The 23,901-nt window shown below is 28.0% G+C and overlaps 1 protein-coding gene across 1 annotated transcript in view; it reads left to right on the forward strand.

Annotated features, from left to right (window-relative positions):
- LOC111623557 (short transient receptor potential channel 4-associated protein-like) overlaps positions 1 to 23,901 on the forward strand; it is an 83,705-nt gene that overhangs the window by 2,511 nt on the left and 57,293 nt on the right. The window contains exons 2-5 of the mRNA XM_023366172.1: positions 2,672 to 2,812; positions 2,890 to 3,024; positions 20,094 to 20,192; positions 22,374 to 22,587. Coding sequence (XP_023221940.1) covers positions 2,672 to 2,812; positions 2,890 to 3,024; positions 20,094 to 20,192; positions 22,374 to 22,587 — 589 coding nt within the window. The remainder of the gene's footprint in view (positions 1 to 2,671; positions 2,813 to 2,889; positions 3,025 to 20,093; positions 20,193 to 22,373; positions 22,588 to 23,901) is intronic.

A 23,901-nucleotide genomic window follows, 5' to 3' on the forward strand; every position in this document is an offset into this window, starting at 1 on the left:
TTTGACCTATTCACAGTTTTCATCAGTTAGAACCAACAGAAATTGAATAAATCAACAGATTGAATACAAAACTAATCTGTTGGTACCTAATGAATAGGTCAAGAACATTTCTAATGTATTAAACTCATTGCTGGAAGTCAATAAGATGTTTTATAGTATCTTGTTGTCTTACATCCAATTTCTTCTAAGAATATTTTAATTGATATAAGATAGAATTTTCATTAGTGGATCCAAANTATACTGTATATATTCAAAATTTCTCATTCATTTTTAATATTTTCAAGCCTTTCTCATTATTTTTGTGTGCAAATGCATGAAAACCAAGCATGCCACCAAAAACAAAAAATTAAATTGCAAAACATCCTTTATTTTAGATTTTGCCAGAATGTAAAACTATATAGTATAATCAATCAAATAAACATTTTTACTCTGTCGAAACAATAATAATTATAGCAGTAAGTCTAAAAGAAGCATGCATAGCAACATCTCTCTCTGTAATAAATATATCAAATAATAAAATCTAATGTCAATAGCTGCTATAACAAAAATTACTCAAAAGATTCTTTCATGTATTTATGATGTCTTACAATATGAGAGAAATTTTATATTGTTTAAAATAATTCAGATCTATATATAAACATCCCTACAAACCCGATGTAGTGCAATAACACACCAACAACTGCTGTAAATCATCAGGCTATAATTTGGAATAATTTAGAATTATTTATTTACAGGTTATGGCAGTTGTTGGTATGTGTCATTGTATTATATTGGGTTTGTAGGGAGATATATTTGTATATCTACGCCTTGCTGGGTATGCGATGGCCGACTAAGTGCCTTGTGTGGATTATAGCTTAACGTTAAATATGGCTATATCTTAGTAGTAATTGGTTATGGCAACGTAGTAACTGACAATGGTTATAGCTTAATGTTAAATATACTGGAAGAGGAGATTGGACTGGAGGTCCTGGTAGTGTAACTGGCAACATATCTGCACAGTAAGCAGAAGTTGTGTGTTCGAGTTCTGTTTCGGGCTGATTCTTTTCTTCCAGTTTAATCTAAATTATTTAATTATTAATTTTAATATAAGATGGCACTTAACACCAAGTTCATTTGTAATTTAGAATTACTTATTGCAAATTATAGCCCGATGATTTATGGCAGTTGTTGGTGTGTTATACAGTAATTCAGATCATCTATCTTGTATCAGAAAAAGTCTGATACAAGATAATGAGATACCAAAAAACATCTTATTGACTTCCATCAATGAGTTTAATACATTAGAAATGTTTTTGACCTATTCACAGTTTTCATCAGTTAGAACCAACAGAAATTGAATAAATCAACAGATTGAATACAAAACTAATCTGTTGGTACCTAATGAATAGGTCAAGAACATTTCTAATGTATTAAACTCATTGCTGGAAGTCAATAAGATGTTTTATAGTATCTTGTTGTCTTACATCCAATTTCTTCTAAGAATATTTTAATTGATATAAGATAGAATTTTCATTAGTGGATCCAAAATAATAATAAACTAATTAAATTGATAACAAATAAAATAACATATTTTGCTATTATTTTTATAGGAAAAAAATGAATCATGGACTAGTGAAGCAACATTTACAATTTAATAAGTTATATTTTAAAATTAATTTTTTAATTTTTTAAAAACCTATTTTTTTAATAGGTTTTTCAAAAAAATATTTAAAAAGTAATACATCAACAAAACAAAGGATTCCGTATCTAGAGATGATAGTTTATATGAAATTTTTGATATGATTATATTTATAAAGGGGTTACTAAAAATTAATATAAATAATAACTGGATAAGAAAACTTTAACAAATAAGCACTTGTTATTGATAACTGAAAATACTTGTTCTGAATTTGCTAATTTAATTAGCCATTATTAAGTTCAATCTAATATTAAAGAAAATTTTAAGATTCTAGAACTTTGGTTAAAGTTCACATGAATTTGATTTGAACATTAGCTACATTTTACTTATATTTTACTTGTGCAATTTTTCTTTTAGAAGTATTTTTTTTAATTTTGAAAACATTTAGGATTTTAAACAAAGTTACAGAAAATACAACATAAAAATAGTTAATGATTAATAACTATTCTTAACTAAATAATGATTTGAGATGTGGTTATTAATATAACAAATGCTACCCATAACTGTTCCTTTGTCAGTGTATACACAAGAACAAAGTTAGAAAAATAAAGAATTTAAATCTTCAAAAAATAATTTTGACTTTAAACATTAAGAATATATAGTCTGATATTGATTTTAATAGAGTATATCTGTATTTGTAATAGATGTCATTAACCAGTCATTCTTTCCAACTGATTTATAACAGCTCTGAAAAAAGCAGTTTGAAATGTCTCTCCAGTTATGCAAATCTTTGGTGTCTCTTGAGACTAGAATAACTTAATTGAATAGCTGTTTTGCAAATTTATGAAGGTATCTTAGTCATTTGCCCTAAAGTTTACTATCTAATATTCTTTGCATCAAGTATTTATGCCACAGAGTATAGTCTATTTAAGTATATTTTCTTTCTTTATATTGTTTACAAGATTTTTCTCTGTCTACATGTTCAGTATATTCTTCTCATCTGTATACTTCAATATTAAAAATTTAAATAATTATATGTTTTTAATTTTAAAGCTACCAGCTTCTTTACATAAAAGCAATTGGTATGGTTTGGATGGGATTGATATAGAAAAATTATTATACCATGTAAGGTTACTAGAAGAGTTTTCTGTTCAATGGATTCCAAATGTAAATTCATGTTTGGAAACATTTTGGGTAAGAATTTAATAAATATTGAATATAACTTTAATTCAAAATAGAAATTATTACTTAATGAAATTTTATTTTTATAGTGGTTAAAACAAAAATTAGCCAAATCAGAAAGATTGATCAATTTATTAGAAGCTGAAGACAATGATGATGATGGATCAGAAGTACAATCACCATCTAAATGGGCTAAAATGTTTTCTTTATTTGGTGGAGTAAAAGTAAGAATTTTTATTTTAAAAATTTTTATTAAGTTTATAAAATATACTAATAAAAATCCAAAAGAAGTGTAAAAATAAAATAAAGGTGCATATTTTTTATTTTATAAATTTAATTTTTGAATTGATGTTATAAAACTTTTAGGTGATTTTGAAATACAGAATACAGTTTTGGTTATACATTGGTTAGCATTATTACAATTATAGCAATTCTAATAATGCTAATAACCAATTATTTACACTTCCTGCAAATGAATAAATTATCTTTATCCTCTTTTTTATTTTTTTATTTTTTCACTAGCTTATTTCTAAATGAATCTGTGATTAAGTAACTCTTTTAAGAATTAATTATATAGCAAATGAGAAAATGTTATATTTATTTATATATTTATTTATTTATTTTATTACAAGGTACAAATACCCTTTGTACGGGGAACAAAAAAGGAAAATACTGAACAAACATTGTCCATAACAAACAAATACAGTAAATATAATACAGTAAAAAGGTAATCTCTATACAAAATCCAAATCCATATATGCAAAAACCAATCTATTATACAACAATAATCATAACATTTACACAACTTCCTGTGCATAATATAACTACAGAGAAAATGTTATAATTCTGATGATATCAAACTAATAAATCATGACCCCATTTCTCTATAATCAGACTTAAATTTATTGTTTGATTTATTTCAAAAGACCAACTTAAAAATTAATGCTCATAAACCCATCACTATATGCTTTACTAACATAAAGCACATAGTTAACTAGCAATTGCTCCTTCCTTCCTTTGATATTTGTGCTGATCACATAAAATATATCTATTCTGTGAACAATTTGGTGTTATTTTTGATAGTAAGCCTTCATTTAAAAATCACATGGACAGACTAGTTAAATCCTTGCCATTCAACATGGAATTTTATGGAGATTTTGCTATTCCATATTGTGTAAAATTGTTTTACATTCCATTTTCTTTAATTTTCAATCCCTTCTCAATTATTGTTTAACAATCTGGTCTCCTCTCTTTTGGATAAAATTGTGAAAGATCTTAATAAAATATACATTACCTTAAATAAATTTTATAATTTACCTTTTTCCAGCCACCCAAACATTGCTAAGTCCATATTAGGACTTATTTTATGATCATGTAAAATATTTTGATCAATTATTACACCATAGATACAACAACAGTTTCATGTTGTCTGATTGGCTTAGCTTAAGAGTTCCCTTGTATAATACTTACAATATTTCAAATATTTTTACACTGATTTTTTAATTCTTTCTAAACAATCATTTTTTAACCACAACTTGCAAAATATTGTTAATTCTAAACATTTACTTCACATTGACTATTCCTTCTTCAAACAGTAGGGTAGCTTTACACAGGATAACCAGGTCTGATAGCTGCATTAAACTTGTGCATCTCATACATCACATTTTCTTAAGCACTTAAATAACAACAACAGATTAGATTTTCAATGGGTCCTGTGTCATGCACAGGTCTTTGGAAATGAGGCTGCTGATCATCTTGCCAAATCAGCTGCTAAGTCTACAGTCACTAGCACTTTCAGTTATATTCCTACTTCTTACATTGACATGCATGTCAAACAACAAATTACCATTCTCTGCAAGACAGTCAGGACCATGACACTACCAGTAGGCTCACCTACACTTTTATCCTCATGGTTGACACAATTGCGACTCTTCTACACTTTTTATTTAGCTTTAATCTCACTTAGCTTCTTACAGGCTGCGGCAACTTTAAGCAATATTTGCATAGGTTTAAATCTTGGGGACAACCCACACTGCAATTGCAGGCTGCATGACAATCGAATGCCTTACAACTGGCCTTGTACACCACAGTAACTCATTCAAACACATACAATGTACCATCATTTACTTTCATTCATATCCCACTGCAAAACTTTTGTGGTCTCTTTCCCTGATGGCACATATAACACACAGGCTTCCTTGTTTACATTGTATAGTTCAAGTTAAGGTTAATTGTACAGCTAGTTCTTTTGTAGTGTGTGTCATTTCTTTGTACTGTTTTGTCTATTCTCCATTGCTGTTCATGTTGTCTTCTTATTTATTATAAAAAATATGAGCACGACACCAATGTTTTAAAATTTTTATAAGTCTTTTGTCATTGCATGCTCTAGTCCAGTGATTTTCAACCAAAAAAGTGGTGTGCCAAGAAAATTTTTGATGGTTATTAAACTAATTATTTTCGAAAGATGCCTAAACAACAATAAGTGTACATGTCAAAATTAAAACCTCTTTGAATTGATTATATGAGTTTTTTATTGTTATAATAAATAAATGTATACATAATGTAGTAGAAAATATATATTCATAAGCAAAATTATGTGTACATAACACTGGGTTATTTCATTTAAAATGAAATTTTCTTTAAATCAAAAAGGTATCTATAATTGCCCGTATTTAGTTCAAATTATTTTAACTTAGAAATAGCAGGACATTGGGCAGGTTTATAAAGGCAATTATCATGCCACTTTTAAATGCAAATTAAGACAATGTAATTGTTTTTCTTATGTAAATGAAAATTATTAATTTAAATAACTATTGTAACCTGCTGCTATTTTAAGGAAGAACAATACTGTTTTATTTAATTTATAAAAATATAGACAAAAAAAATTAGGTTAAGTGGCAAGTAATGTGATGATTGAATGTTTACAAACAACTTTAAATTACATGATTTATTCTGAGGAAATTTTTGCCATGGAAATTTAATTATAGGTTCAAATGTGTTGTGAGATAAAATAGGTTGAAAAACACTGTTCTAGTCTGTCTGGGTTGTTGTCCTTGTCAGTATTCTTGTTTAGTAATAAGTTAACTTTAAGATAGCTATATCTTAAAACTAGTTATACTGTCTTAAATCTAACTTGCTACTAAGTTAATTTTAAGTTAGTTATCAGTATATTTGCTGTTTCTCCTAGTTGTTTCAGATGAGCTGAAACATTGGCTCTGCAACTCTAGTTTCAGATGAGGAAATAAAACAAGAGGTCATATGGAGCTTCTTACAGGGTAGGGGTGGGCAAGAGGTTTGTGGGAGCCGAAATGTAGGTTTTGCAAAATGCATGGGAGCCACAGTTCTATATTTTTTTATTCTGTACTGCAGTTCTGTACCGTGATTTTATTATATGATATAAATATTATATAAAACAAATATTGAATTTTTTTAATAAACATATTTTCACAAAATTGTGGAAATAAAATTGTAAAAATAATAATAAAAAGCAGAAATTAACACTTTCAGCAAGAGCCGAATGTAACTCAAAAAGAGCTGCATTTGCCCATGGTGGTTATAGGGCTTGCTAGCTTAGTTTCTCTGTTATTTCAGTATTAGTTTGAAGCCTTTACTTTATTTTTAAGCATTAAACTTAACTCTGTCTAGCTTATATGTTTCTGTACTACTTATTGGTGTATGCTACAACTCTGGTTTTCTTTTAGACCCATGGCCTTGCAATCTAAAAACTAAATTCCAACATTAATTGTAGAGGTAGTAGTAACTTTATGTATGCAACTCAGCATGATCCATTCTTTCTTCTCTTTCTATCTCCTCACCCTCCTTTCCTTCCCCCTTTTCCTCTCCTGCTGGCTTTGGTTATTGCTGTTGTCTTTCATTAAATAAATAAGTATTCTTACTTCAAAAATGGTTGTATATGATTATTATACAGTTCTTAATTTTTTTTCCTTCTTTAGCTCTTTTTACTTGTTGTATTTTACTTTTTAATTGGTTGTATTCTTCTTGTTATATTTTACGTATTTATTAAGTGATTTTACTGTTAGAGGGGGAGGAAATCTAATGTCATAAGTCTTTTCCTATTGTAATTAAAAATAAAAATTTATCTTCTCTTTATTGATGTTATACCTAAGAGTCTGCAAGTAAAGTGTGTAGGCATTGTACATATATAGCAGTTTTGCAGAGTATATAGAAATATTTACACTATTTGACCCAGATAACAAATATTTACTTTACTGAAATAATTATTTAATTTTCATTCAGACAATAGAAAGAAACTTGAATATACAAGGATGAGTCAGAAAAGACTGAGGATGAATTTATCACTTACAAAATTTATTAGGCAGGGTCCAGGTTGATACTTTTTCAGAGTAGTCCCTGTTGAGTTGTATGCACTTTGGCCTAATGTGTCTGCCAATCCTGGAAGACATTCTGGAATAAGTCTTCTGACATCCTCTTCAGAACCATCATTGATGAGCTGAAACATTGGCTCTGCAACTCTAGTTTCAGATGAGGAAACAAAACAAGAGGTCATATGGAGCACGGTCTGGGCTGTATAGAGGGTATGGCACACATTTGATGTTTGATGGTTCAATACACATTTCCCATGGCCAAAGAAGGCCAAGGTTATTCAGACTGTGGGAAAGATGATGATTTCTTTCTTCCACTACCAAGAAATGGTTTACCAACATGAACTATCTCTGCATACAACAGTTAGTGGACAGTATCATGTGACACTTTTGAAGACCCTTGCTAAACAGATTTCATGAAAAAGCCCAGAGTAGCTTGTCCATCTGGTTGCTGCCTAGACCATGGTAATGCAAGTCCTCATGTTGCTAACGTTGTTGCCCAGTATTTGGCCTGACGAAATATCAAATTGCACTGCACCCTATGTACAGTCTGGACCTTGCTCTTGACTTTTTTTTCCTCATCTGAAATTGAAGCTAAGGCCAGTGTTTTGACTTATTAACAGACTTCATTCACAACTGTCTTTGACTTCATTCAGAAGTCAAAGACAGTTCTGAATGAAGTCTGAGTGTGCTGGAGCATATCTATTGACATTGACTTCAGAACTGTCTTTGACTTCTTCAACTCTCCAAGACTGACAGATACTTTGGGCCAAGTGCCAATAACTCAATGGGGGACTACTTCAAAAAAAACCATATTAACCTGGACCCAGCCTAATATATTTCATGAGTAATAAATTCATTCTTACTCTTTTTTGACTTGCCTGCATATATTGATTTCATGCAGGACAATTGTTTGAATTCAGAAAAACTTTTAATTTAAATTTATTAATATTGTTTGATAGTGTTAGGTAATTCTGATTTTATAATTGAATGTTTTTGATGATAGTAAACGATATGTTGTCAATGACATGTTTGTAAAATGGCAAGAGATTAAATTATTCAGACTTAAGTAGGGTTAATGATTTGAGTTTATTTATATATTCCTGAAACTAAAATATTTTACAAATTTTATGAAATAAAATTTGTAACTATCCAATTAACTATTCAAAAATTTGTAACTAAATATTGTAACTATCCAACAAGATTTTCTGCATTGTTGCTCAATACATCTACAAGCATTGTACTGTGCATTTTGTTATTGTGAGGATAGCCAGGGGTAGAGAGTCTGGGTTAGACTTTCTACTACTTAATCGGCAGTGGATCTGTGGGACCTGTCCACTGAGTCGTAGGATGGCTTGCGTGAATGAAAAGATATGTGAAGTTGAGTCTATCGTATAATCAAATTCTCCTGTCAGGATTCCCAACACCAGATAGGATTTGCACCTATCACTCATATAGAATTTATGAATAGGAGGGCTATTCAACGAGTGGGGAGTTCACGTCATTAGTGATAATTAATCCAATCTCAAATAAAAGAATGGAATCTATTAATGTATATAACAAAAATTATTTAATTAATAAAAGATATAGACTATGTACACAATTTCCAAATATAACATAAAGTAACAAAATAACATGATCAACCTTAATGAACTTAACTCTAATCTATCTATATTCCTACGTCTCACATTTATAGCTATTCAAGAGAGAGAGATCTTACAAATATTGGAAATTGTACTGCCTTAACTGTAAGGTTTTGACTAAGGATAGGTGTTGAAACGTTGATACAGCGATAGAAATTTGGGAGGAGAATGAATTCGGGATCTTCTTCTTTATGGCACAAAGTTAAAATGTACTGAGACTTTCTTTATGGCAGCTGATTGCCATAGTTCATGTGGCATCTCAGGGTCTTCAAGAACTGCCCCAAATGGTGGGAAAAACTCTCTTTTTAGTCCCTTCTCTGACCAATAGCATCCAAGATATACGCAGGATGTGTGACGGGTGAAGAGAGGGTAAACAGACATATGGCCATTCAAATTATAGATAAGGCCATGTGGGAAAGGAAGTTGCTTTCCTTTTTTTTTTTTTCAAAAATGGTGAATAAAACTTTCCTTCATATAAACAACTTACAAAAATTTAATGCATTTTCTATGTTAAATTAATTAAACAAATCCTGATTCTCACATTATCTAACAATAATAAAATCTTTGTTAAAAGGGCTGGCAGAATTACAGTATTAATAAAGTAAAATAACATTACAGATGGATACTAGTCCTATCTTCACTTCTTTATTAATACTGTAATTCTGCCAGCTCTTTTAACAAAGAAATATTTTATTTTTAATTGTATTGGGATTGTCACCTGTGGACATTTTTAAATTGTTTTACATATTTGTGCAGAGGCATAGCCTCTAAAGAAAGGTTGTCTCTGCAATGGAAATAGTTGTTCCTGGTAATTGGACATGGCAAGAAGTGAAGATAGGATTAGTATCCATCTGTAATGTTATTTTACTTTATTAATAATAAAATCTTATCCAATTATCATTTTCATTACAGTTCTCTGGGCAATGCCACGTACTTTGACTAGTTCTAGCATATTATAATGTTAATCAGAATCACCATTGTTTTCTAACATCTAAATTAACATACTTAAATAAACATATCAATCAATAAGTTATAAGTTTTGAATTTTAATTGTAAACACAAAGACTTTGTAATTAATTTACATCACATGGTTAATAAACTGAGGGAATTTGTGGAGGAGAGTTATCACAAACTGACAAGGAATTATAAGCCAGGAAACCTTGGGTATTTTGTTCTGATTTGGTGTTATCCTCCTTAAGCTTCTAAATTACAACTCCAGTTGCTTATTAAAGTCTGAGTGTCACTGAAACTAACAGTCTTCTCATTCAAATCCTTGATAAGCTGACTCTTTTACCAAATCCCTTTTCAATAAACAATGTACCCTATGAACCAATGACCGGTGTGTGATGAAAAAACGAGAAGGTTCACCACTAATGTTTTTGAACTTCTGAGTTTTTCTTCAGGTGTTAGAAGGAATTCTGATGGAACATAAAACATTTGGAATAAAACATTTCATCAGAATTCCTACTAACACCTGAAGAAGAACTCAGGAGAGTTCGAAAACGTTAGTGGTGAACTTTTTTCTTTTGTTTTTTTGTCACACACTGGTCATCAGTTCTTAGGGTACATTGTTTACTACACTCCGGTGTACCTTTTCAATAAGTTCGTAAATTCCACTATTATAAGAAATTTGGGAAGAACATGAACTTCCAAATTAATTTTCTATTCTTGCCAACTTGGAAAATGACACAGGGTCATAAGAATAATGAATCAGTGTTGGGATTATGAATCTGCCACTTAACAGGGAGGAATGAAGAGCTGGTTGTAGGTTTAACTCCAAGCCACTCATTAATAACAAGTAAAATATAAGTGTTTCCAGAATTTGTCTCATTTTAAGTTAAAACAAATTTTCACTAATAAACACTTAGAGATAAAAATAATTAAAAGTTTTTTTTATGTCCTTAATGTTTTACTTTTTTGTTTCTATGTTGTCTACTTGGATCTTATTTATAAATGGGACTTATTTTGTTCAAAAACTACACCAGTATAATAAGTTCTATTTATAAACAAGATCAAGTAGACAATACAGAAACAAAAACTTAAACAACTCTATTAGAAGATGCTGAAAAAGCTCTCACTTGAAATTTATCAGCATGAGCAGGGAACTGGAGTGCTCTCAAATTTCTAGAAAAATGAAATAGATAACTGCATAAAAATTTTAGTTCAAGCAACTTTTACTTTATCATATTAATGAAGATGTAAAATTTTTAAAACTTTTTTTAAGGTATTTAACTTCATATATTTAAAATTAAAAAAATTTTTTTATTAAAATTGTTATTGNTTCAAAACTTGTTTTTTCCCCCTATGCTCACAAATAAAAATATTCAAATATAAATGTTTACCTTTCAATAAACAGTGAAGTAACTGATATAAATATAATATTTGAATCTAAAATTTTTTAAACCACTTCTGCAAGTAGAGTTAGTTAATTCTGTGAATAGACTAGAAAGACAGTACAATTCTAAACAAATATGTACTTAATTTAATAAAGATAAGTGTGTGATTTTATAATATGCTTGAAACAAAATTTTACTTAATCTGAAATAAGTTTTTAATCAAGCTTCTGAATTTCCAAAAAAAAAAAATTGTTTTAAATTCTATTTTTAGAAAATTTTTCTTCTATATGATTTGTTTTGAACAATTTTAACATTATTTGAGCCATTGATTTTGAAAGTGGGATATGTCCATTTTATGTTATTGCTGCTGTATACTTAATGGTTTGCATTTGAATGAGTTTAAAAATATTCGTAAGCAGTAATAGACTTATTTTATATTTTTTTGGTTTTATTTAGTGTAAATTTAATATGCAATAATGGTTATCTGCATTAGATGAAAAAAATCATGGTTTTGGTATGCACCAAGTGACTTGCCTCATTTTCAAAAGCAATGATTTGTTGAAAGCATTGCTTTTCTTTGAATGCAATATAGTTATAATAAAATATTGAATATTATGCAGGGTTTTCCAAAAATAATGCTCCATTTTAAATTCTTGTAATTATGTTCATTATCATCTGATAATGTTGTAATGAACATTAAAGTGTTGGAAAAATATCCAAGTTTCACATTTGCCATTTATAATTTCTGTGTGTGCACCTTGTATTCACTTGGCACACATTCATCTGACACTTAAATTCTTCCTATATTTGCTACAGCATATGTTATCACTCCTCCAACAGCAGTCACAATTCTACAGCTCTTGCAACTCTATAGCTGCAAGAGCTAATACAATTGTGCAACTTCTGTAGTTCTTGCAAATTACTCATGTTGCACAATGATGTGCCAATTCACAATTGGCAACTTTCCATAGAGAAAGCATTTGCATTTTTTGTTTATGGTGCATTCTAGAGATGTAGACAGCAAGACATTTTGAATGCATATTGAGATGAAACTGAAACAGTTACTCTAGTAATTGGTATATATTATGTATTCAGATAATAATCAACATTATTACTATTTTAAATTATTTTAATTTTCTTTTTAGAAGACACTGTACTCTGTTTTTACAAACAACAGAAATAGTAATACTTACTATACTAGTCATTTGACTTTCATTGGATTTTTAAAAAATAGGATTTGATACTTCAATTAGCAATAACAAATTTGGTTTGATTTTCAAATCTAGGTTATCTGTAAATTCTAATCAAATCTTATCAATTAGAATATTGCTAGGATAAAAAATTAATATTGAATATTTTTGAATAAAAACAATTTAAATTTACTAAAACAAAAAAATTTTGTAATTTAGAATATTTAAAAACTATTTTTCTTAATTGTTGTATTTATATATACATTGTTAATATTCTACTGTTTATTAACATAAAATTTGCAACATTGCATGATTTTTTTTTTTGAACAAATATTTATAACAAACTAAAAACCCTGTTTTAGAGATTATAGAAATTATATCTATAGCATATGGTTAAAAAGCTTAAGTCATTTATTTTAATGATATATGCATTGATTGATAACATAATAAAACAGACAATTCAAAATTTTATTCAATCATTAATGTTATCATATTTATATGTTAATCTTTTATATATGTAAATATAATTTTCAAAAAATTTTTAGTACTATATGCACTTATTAGTTATTAGTTTTTGACTTAATACATTCATTACAATTGTTTATATTAAATTGTATTGTTAATTAAAAATGTGTTGTCAGAGCTAGATAGATACAGGGAATTTTTGTGATTATTAGTATATTTGTAAGTGGTAACAACAAATAAATTTGTATACTATTCCTATTATCAATTGTATATGAACTGTTATTGTATATTTCCCTTAATAGAAAATCAATTTAGTAAATAGCATTGAAAATGTAATGATACTGAATTTTATATTAAAATATGGGTAACCCTTGATATGTACAGTTAATTGGTTTTACAATACTGTATACAACATACCATATTTACTCGCATATAAGACGAGGATTTTATTTATTTTTCACTACTTCAAAAACCTAGATCGTCCGTCCTATATGCGTGAATGAAGTATTCTTTGCATTTTGCAATAATTTCTGTGAACCGTGTATACTTCATGCTGTTATTATAGGTCTACAGTCTATTGTAAGTTGGCACTTACTGTAAACAAATTAAGACACACACTCCCATTGTTTACTGGTTTAATCCTACATTCATCAATTAAAAACTGCGTTGCATCTCATTCGTTTTCAGAAAATAGTTTCTTGTCATTTATAAAAAAAAATTAATGAAATACAGGTCACTTAGCAATGATTATAAATGTAGTTATTTTATATTAGTTAAATTGTTATTTTTAATGAATATTATTACATTCTGAATCATTAAAAATAAACTTTTTCCGGTCACACACACTATAATGTTTTGGTTTTGTTTTCCATTCATCACGTATTAAGGCAAACAAGGTTGTTTGTCTTAATACATGCATTATATAATATTTTGTGATTAAACAAAATAAAATTAGATCTGTATTAATAAATCTAATTTTCTTTATTTTGATCTCTAAAGTCACACCTCATCCTATATGCGAGATGATCTTATAACCAAGTAAATACGGTATATCAAAACAACAGATATTGACGTTAACAATCAATGGGAAATTTAATTCATCTGAAATCATAATTTTTACATGTTTATTTGCTTGGGTAAAGTAAAAATGGGAGGAATGAAGAAATGTTAATAAATAATTATTAATTGAAGATGTTAAACAAACTATAGTGTAGTTGCATACAAAAAATGAAAATATCATTAAAAGTTGATTAGAGAGTGTTCAAACTAATGGAGGTTTCACAGTTTTACTACCAACACTAAAATTATCGGTATGTATTTTATATAAATATCTATTAATGTAATGAATGAATCAGTTGTAAAGCTATTTTCTTATTAAGGTGATAAAATTTTGTCTAAATATTTTAAATTGCACAATTGATAATTAACAAAATTTTCTCAGGTATATAGCCTGTGCAGCAAAAGAGTAAACACAAATTAACCTGAGCTGGAAGAGTCTGTCAGATGAAAGGAAAGAGATATTTGGCTACCTCTTGGGAGTTAAGACAGGGATCTGATCTCTTTCATATGTCTCCTTCCATCTCTTTCATTGACCTAGATTCTTTCAGGCTTGGGCTGATTCATGTTTACTTTTTCACTATGCAGACTCTAGTAAGATAGGAAAAAATTTTTTTTAATGAAGACATAATTGGCTTGTATATGAGAATTGCAATAAAGGGACTGTTCTAATTAGACAGTCATCAACTGTATCATATAAAAAATTGCTTTAACTATATTTTTAGACTCCAGTTTTAATACAACTCTTCATTAATTACACTGAAATTGATGTACTCAAAACAACTTTTGGCACAGGTTTTAGTATACAATGCACACTCTTACACTACCTCATTCAAAATAAGCTTTTACTATACCTATACACTTCTCTCAGTATCCATATCACTCCTGGAACCTAATTTTTGTGATGTTTTTACAAGCTCTTGTTACTATGATATTTTCATCTTTTGCTGATTGGAATCTGAAACTTTCATTTTAGGAACTTAAAATATATTATTAAATTAACTAATTCAATATCATATTATATGGTCCCATAATTTATAAATTACAGCTTAAGCAATTTTTAATCATATCATTAACAAAACTCTNTTAATCTTCTTTATATAAGAATTGAAATTAAGTCAAGATAAAGTTATTCGGATATTGAAAGTAAAACTTATTAAATATTTTAAAATTGTTTTAATAATTCAGAAAATCCATTTTTACCATAACGCTCAAGTTTGGTTCAATATTTCATGTAAAATTTTCAATTAAAACTTCTCCAATTTAATTTCTTTTTGTCGAATGAATTGAACAAAGTAATTTAAATGGCAGCTTATTTTGTCGTTCGTAACGGTCGTGCAGCTTCTCCGAAATATTTTGTATATTTGTTGCTTTTTTTTAAAATCCTTGATTTGGAATTCGGTTTTTGGACGAAACCGTCTCTAATATTTATTTCGAACGAAAAACAAAATAGCTGCCAATAAGAATGGATTTCATTCCTTGTACAGTGTCCATTTTGTGTAAAATCAAATGTGGATATGGCCACGAGATCATCTTGCCACGAATTAGATACACTTATCGGAACAGTGCCTATCTGGACAAAATTTGTGTTTTGTTAATATCGAGGTGAAGGTAAATTTATTATTTTTTGGGAATTACTTATTATAAATTTTGTCAATAACAAAATGAGTGTCAAATTGTAGATAGCTGGCGGCAGGCGCGTTGGAAACGTGCCGGTCGATAGTAATGTAATTCCTGTCAAGTTTATCGAAACTGGGATCCGAAACGAACCATAGCAAATAAAATCTTTTGTACAGCCTTGTAGATTGATTGACTAACTTCTTATATAATTCATTTTTAAGACAATAGAACCGATATGTTCACACTAAAAAAGCTTAATTTGGTTTTTTTATGGCAGAATTTTATTCTGATGACAGTTGTTTCAAAATATCCATATGTTACCGCTAAAGCTCGAAAGTCGTTAATGTGTACATTACCTAGCTAATCTGCAGATTAACTAGGGTGATCCGTTAAAGTTGCTAAAATTGTTCTATTTCTCAAATTACCTAGGTAATGTGCAGATTATCTAGATAATCTGCANCTTTGCTGGGCCAAAAGTAACGATAGTGAAGATTAAGATAATTACATTATAGCCAATCTTACCCGTTTTCACAGAATGCAAGAATTAGGTCCCCGTTTCCAGACTAATTAGAGAATTTTTACATGAGTCTAAAAATATGTTCGATTTCCCGCAAAAAACCGCCTGTAAATCTTGCATGCTGCTTTATATTAACAGTTCTTTTGTTACTCAACACTTCCATTGTTAACACTTCTACTGTTAACACTTTCATTGTTGACACTTCCATTGTTACACATCTTCGAAGTCAACCACTTTCAACCCCATATCTCCCACACCCTTATAGCACAGAATGCAAGAATTAGGTCCCCTGTTTCCAGACTAATTAGAGAATTTTTACGTCCAGTCAAGTCAAATGAACTATTTTCAATTTGATCACTTTTCTGGAACATTTACAATCGTTCTATAATCGAACCAATTCGAATTTGAATACAAATTCGAATTTAAAACGGTTTGAACATTTTTAAAATCAAAATAGAAAATCTTCGAAGTCAACCACTTTAAGCCCCCATATCTCCCGCACCCTTATAGCTATCGAGACGTAACCACCATAGTGCACGAATGGAGACTTGGGGTACTACAACATACAAACACCATTCATGTGCGATGTGTAGTTTTGGCTGAAAAGTGAAATATAGGGACACACACATCCATTTTTATAGATTTATCCATTATTTTTTTAATCAAAATTTTAGATAAGTTAAAATTAAAATATGAAATGTAGCAATTTTAATTAAGCATGCTACATTTCAAAAATATTTTTTATTAGTAAATGTAGCCAGTTTTTCAATTCATAATTCTGAATTAATGAATTCAGTATTATTTTTAGAATATTTAAAATAATAATAATGTAAAGTTTTAATTATCAGTTTATATATGAACAATATTAATTAATTTTTAAAACTAATTTTTATATTATGTTTGATTGATTATTCTAATAATGAACTGAAACTCACTATATTAATAATGTTGTTTAGAAATTTAATTTCTTCAAAAAAGGGCATGGTTTTTTAGTTCCTGGACTGAAAATTCAAAAATTTTAAATTCTTGTTTTCTATTTGTTGTAAAGATGATGTGTACATCAATCAGATGACCCTTTGAGCTTCTATAATGTAAGTTTGTCTAAGTAAAGGCATTCATTCTCCTATGAGAGCTGTTATCTCAGGGTGTTGTTTTCTGTGATTTGTACATCAGACAAAAGGGCACATGCACTTGTGACAACTCTTCACATGCTTTTCTATACTGTACATTATTTTAACTTGCTCATTAAAGCAATCAGATTGCTTTATCATATTGTATTATGTGTAAGAGCATTAAGCAATGCAGAAATCAATTGTACAGAAAACTTTCTTTCTGGAAGCCTGTTTCAGGACAAAATCATCTGAGAAGACAATGGAAGTGTTTAAGTTGAAATTTCCTGGTGAGATGTTAAGTAAATCACCCCTGTATGATCTTATACAATTTCACGAGACCAGCAATGTCCAAGTTTGCCTCAAGCCTTCCATTTTAACAGAGCCTCCAGTTGCTAACATAAAGCTGTTCAAGCTATCACCAAGTAAATCACTTCGTTGTCTTCATAAGAAGTCGTTTATCCTATCTTATATAAGAAAGACCACTGAGAAATTAGAATTACACATGTACAAAGCAAACATAGTGCATGAATTTAAACTCACTGGTAAAGATAAAAGGATGCATTATTGCTGATGGTTCAGCAGTTCAAGCAAAACAATTTGTTCTTGAAACCACAGTTTTCTCAGATGAGGCTTGGTTTCATTTATCAGGCTACAAAAATGCCCAGAACAATATGTATGGGTTCTTCGAAAACTCGCATGTCCTTTACAAACAACCTCTTCATTCGTATAATATAGGCATGTGGTCACAATATTACATTAAAGAATAATTGGGTCTTTTTTTCTTCTATGGTACTGTCACTACTACCATGTATGAAGACATCATTGAACAATTAGTTGTTGTTCTAGAACCAAATGATAGATTATGCTAGTTTCAACAAGATGGAATGATGGCAAAACAGCAAAGTCATCAATAGCATTTTGCAAGAAGTCTTTGACAATTATTTCATTTTGAAAAATTTATGGTTCTTAGGTTGCCTAATTTATCACCACCAGACTTTTTCCTTTGTAACATTTGAAGGAGGTGTATATAGACAATCTCTGCAATCTAGAGGCACTGAAGAGAAACATTGTCAAATGTATCAAAGAAATATCACTGCACATACTCTGCTACTTATCACAGAATATGCTGTTGCATAAACTTGTTTCCTGAACTTTTATTTTAGAAATCTTCTAGAAAAGAAATTTATTCAGCTAAATAACAATATATTCCACTTCATAGAAATTAAATACATATGAAAAAAGTTTAATGCTGAATACAGATTTAATGTAAATGCATTATACATTATAATAATTTTATAGGAAAATAAATTATTTAGATATTAAATATTGATTATTGAAAATTGGTTGCTTCTAGATGGAACTTACTTAGGCATAAATAACTGTATAAATCAAAATACAGACAAACATAAATTTTAACGTATAAGTAATGTAGGTCTACACATTTACTTTATTTCTTAAAAGTGTCAAGAAAGTCTATTTATCATCATTATTAATTAATTAAAAAATAAATAATATAGTTTTTAATATATTCTATAAAATTTCTCATCTAATAAATAGTTTCCTGTTTTATTTTAAATTATTATTTATGTGAATAATATTTAATTATTTGCATAAAGAAATTAAATCAATTAAATTTAATCCATGTAAAGTTGTTTCAATTATATTAAATATATAAAAATGTTATTTTATAGGAAAAAGTAACTATTTTCAATAAAATAATGTTTAGAAATTCATAGAAAATTGCAGTGGAGAAGGTGGATGTATCCAATCTTTTTTTTGTAATATGTGTAATAAACAATCTTTTGTATATCAGTTCAAGGAACAAAGCATAAGTCTTGGTAAATGCCTCATGCTGTTTATTTTTACAATAAAAATTTTTGAATTTTAAATCTGGGTACTTAAAAATCATTCTTTAGAAGTTAATCAGAAAATGTTACTTAATGCTGGTGCAAGGTGATGAACCATGGATCTATAGTCCTGGAGAAAGTTCTTCAATAACTGTGAATTAATGAAAAATTTTGATAGAGAAATTAAAATTTTTTGTGTTATAATCTTAATTTATATTGAAAATCATGAACATTTTGAGAATATTATGGTTTATAAACATAATACAAAAAATTGATTTACATAATTATTTATGTATTAATTTAAATATATTTCAAGATGCTTTGATAAATAAAGAACAAAGTTAAATATATAATTAGTAAATTTTGAAAATTTATTAATTTATGAAATTTGTATAGATATTAATAAAATTGTCTCACTTATAACTAGACATAAAGTAACACCAAATACTGTATGACAGGAAAACAAAATCTGAAACAAATGAATTTTTACTGATTGTTAGAAGTAAAGAACTGTGATGTATAGGACATATTTAATAGTTCTTAATCCTTTTTCTTAAAAAAAGTGAAAATAATAGGAATGAAATTAAAATTACATAAAATTAACTAATTTCATAAAGAAGATCAACAACTTGGTACTCTCATGTATGAATGCAGTTTTGTGCTACTTGTTTAAGGTAACTGAACATAAATTTATTAACAAAGCAACACTTTTAACTTTTTCTGTAGCTATCACCAACTTTTACAATATTTATAGAACTATAAATATGTTCTTTATGTATGGAGCAAAACACTGGATGGCTGCAAAAAAGCTGAAAATGTTTTATTGCTAATAAACTTTCAGTTGTGTTAAACAAGCAGTATTTAGTTGCATTCTTCCTTAATGATAGTTTGGCACTTCATTTAAAAAAATAGTCATGCCAAATTCCTGTGTTTACTCTTTCTATCAATTCATGTAAACAATTATCTTAGGAATATTCATTATATTTAATTTATAATATATTAACAATTTAAGTCATTATAATTTTAATACTTTAAAATTCCAGTATAAGAGCTATAAGAGAAATAAATATAAATATGCTATGCTATAAGAGAAAAAAAATATAAATATTTTCATTTAAAAATGCATTTACAATATATACATATATATTTTTTTTTATACTTAAGAATGAAGAAATTGCAATCCAGTTAGCTAATCGTGATGATGTTATTCATTGTTTATTTGGTTTACTTCAATACATTACAACTTGTATAGCTGCATGTAAAGTAATTGAATCTCTCTTGTTATCAAGGAAAAACCCACTAGATTTATCAACTATAAGTAAGTATTTTTATTTAATTTTTTTTTTTTTTTTGAAATTGAACATTTTATCTAACATGTTAGAATTCTTAGGTTCTGTGTAACAAAAACCAACACACTGCAATTGATTTCATTCTAATTTGAGAAAAAAATCTGTTGAATTTACATTTTGAGACATCCATTTGATTAAGAATTTAAACATATTGTTAGGTAGTAGAAATAAGTTATTTAAATAGAGTAAATATTGCAGTTAATTGATTTTATTGAATTTTTACTTTAGCTCACTGCTTTTATATGAGATGTTTTGCAAAATAGTGCTATTTTTTTCAGCATGTTCTAGTAGCCTAGGGGATTCAAAAATATCCTATAAACATATCTTTTCAAATGCATTGTTTTAGTGCTAGAAGGGGTTAAAGTTCAGACTAGCTACCTCTTAAGATGCTGCTTTTCAGTAGTGCTAGTGCTAAGTGCTTCAAAAAAGCCTGTCTCACTACCCTTCAGCTTTTTACTTTCAGAACCTTATGTTTATACAAAAACAATTTCCTTTCCTTTCTTGTCTTTTTAGTATAGCATAGAAGCCTAAAGTGCAATGAGATTGGGGTTTTTCCACCAGTGCTTAGAAATGCTGAAGAGCAACATCTTAAGATGTTGTTCTAAATTTTAACCTCTTCTAGTGATAAAACAGTGTGTGTGTGTGTGTGTGTGAACTATGTATAAATCATTTTTGTATTCTTTAGGTTTCTAGAATATGATGTAAAAATATTGCCTCTACCTTGTGAAATTTGAATTCTGAATTTATTCAATGCATAAAGAAATTAAATCAATTAAATTTAATCCATGTAAAGTTGTTTCAATTATATTAAATATATAAAAATGTTATTTTATAGGAAAAAGTAACTATTTTCAATAAAATAATGTTTAGAAATTCATAGAAAATTGCAGTGGAGAAGGTGGATGTATCCAATCTTTTTTTTGTAATATGTGTAATAAACAATCTTTTGTATATCAGTTCAAGGAACAAAGCATAAGTCTTGGTAAATGCCTCATGCTGTTTATTTTTACAATAAAAATTTTTGAATTTTAAATCTGGGTACTTAAAAATCATTCTTTAGAAGTTAATCAGAAAATGTTACTTAATGCTGGTGCAAGGTGATGAACCATGGATCTATAGTCCTGGAGAAAGTTCTTCAATAACTGTGAATTAATGAAAAATTTTGATAGAGAAATTAAAATTTTTTGTGTTATAATCTTAATTTATATTGAAAATCATGAACATTTTGAGAATATTATGGTTTATAAACATAATACAAAAAATTGATTTACATAATTATTTATGTATTAATTTAAATATATTTCAAGATGCTTTGATAAATAAAGAACAAAGTTAAATATATAATTAGTAAATTTTGAAAATTTATTAATTTATGAAATTTGTATAGATATTAATAAAATTGTCTCACTTATAACTAGACATAAAGTAACACCAAATACTGTATGACAGGAAAACAAAATCTGAAACAAATGAATTTTTACTGATTGTTAGAAGTAAAGAACTGTGATGTATAGGACATATTTAATAGTTCTTAATCCTTTTTCTTAAAAAAAGTGAAAATAATAGGAATGAAATTAAAATTACATAAAATTAACTAATTTCATAAAGAAGATCAACAACTTGGTACTCTCATGTATGAATGCAGTTTTGTGCTACTTGTTTAAGGTAACTGAACATAAATTTATTAACAAAGCAACACTTTTAACTTTTTCTGTAGCTATCACCAACTTTTACAATATTTATAGAACTATAAATATGTTCTTTATGTATGGAGCAAAACACTGGATGGCTGCAAAAAAGCTGAAAATGTTTTATTGCTAATAAACTTTCAGTTGTGTTAAACAAGCAGTATTTAGTTGCATTCTTCCTTAATGATAGTTTGGCACTTCATTTAAAAAAATAGTCATGCCAAATTCCTGTGTTTACTCTTTCTATCAATTCATGTAAACAATTATCTTAGGAATATTCATTATATTTAATTTATAATATATTAACAATTTAAGTCATTATAATTTTAATACTTTAAAATTCCAGTATAAGAGCTATAAGAGAAATAAATATAAATATGCTATGCTATAAGAGAAAAAAAATATAAATATTTTCATTTAAAAATGCATTTACAATATATACATATATATTTTTTTTTATACTTAAGAATGAAGAAATTGCAATCCAGTTAGCTAATCGTGATGATGTTATTCATTGTTTATTTGGTTTACTTCAATACATTACAACTTGTATAGCTGCATGTAAAGTAATTGAATCTCTCTTGTTATCAAGGAAAAACCCACTAGATTTATCAACTATAAGTAAGTATTTTTATTTAATTTTTTTTTTTTTTTTGAAATTGAACATTTTATCTAACATGTTAGAATTCTTAGGTTCTGTGTAACAAAAACCAACACACTGCAATTGATTTCATTCTAATTTGAGAAAAAAATCTGTTGAATTTACATTTTGAGACATCCATTTGATTAAGAATTTAAACATATTGTTAGGTAGTAGAAATAAGTTATTTAAATAGAGTAAATATTGCAGTTAATTGATTTTATTGAATTTTTACTTTAGCTCACTGCTTTTATATGAGATGTTTTGCAAAATAGTGCTATTTTTTTCAGCATGTTCTAGTAGCCTAGGGGATTCAAAAATATCCTATAAACATATCTTTTCAAATGCATTGTTTTAGTGCTAGAAGGGGTTAAAGTTCAGACTAGCTACCTCTTAAGATGCTGCTTTTCAGTAGTGCTAGTGCTAAGTGCTTCAAAAAAGCCTGTCTCACTACCCTTCAGCTTTTTACTTTCAGAACCTTATGTTTATACAAAAACAATTTCCTTTCCTTTCTTGTCTTTTTAGTATAGCATAGAAGCCTAAAGTGCAATGAGATTGGGGTTTTTCCACCAGTGCTTAGAAATGCTGAAGAGCAACATCTTAAGATGTTGTTCTAAATTTTAACCTCTTCTAGTGATAAAACAGTGTGTGTGTGTGTGTGTGTGAACTATGTATAAATCATTTTTGTATTCTTTAGGTTTCTAGAATATGATGTAAAAATATTGCCTCTACCTTGTGAAATTTGAATTCTGAATTTATTCAATTTGCCATTGACTATTTAAATTTTATTTATAAAAAAACCTAAATAATTCTAAATACAAGAAAAATTATTAATATATATATAAGCAAATATCTGCAAAATTATTGAAACATTTAATTTCATTATTTTGGGTAAATTAAAAATTTATTAAAAAATTAGCCATCAATTTGAATTTTTAAAATAGTTTTTATATTCTGACTAAAGAAGATTTAAACAGGTTTTTATTAAAACAGTTCAAAATCTTAAACCCTATTCTATATTCTCATTTGTTTTATACACATTACATGAACTAAATTTTGTTCTAGTGTGTTTCTTTGAAGCTTCTGTTTCTGTATTACTTCATTTACATTTACATACAAGATTGTATTTTCTTACAGTGAGAAAACACAACAGTAGAGAGAAAATCAGACTTTTGACAAGATGATTATTTAAATAATTTAAACTTCAATTGATATAGAAGATAGGGGATAGCTTTAACTATAGATTTTTTAACTTTAGTTTTTTGGAAAATTCTTGAATTTTTTACAATATTTAT

Source organism: Centruroides sculpturatus, unplaced genomic scaffold (assembly GCF_000671375.1).
Source record: "Centruroides sculpturatus isolate CEXI.00-Female unplaced genomic scaffold, Cexi_2.0 scaffold16, whole genome shotgun sequence".
In the NCBI taxonomy this organism is placed as follows: domain Eukaryota; kingdom Metazoa; phylum Arthropoda; class Arachnida; order Scorpiones; family Buthidae; genus Centruroides; species Centruroides sculpturatus.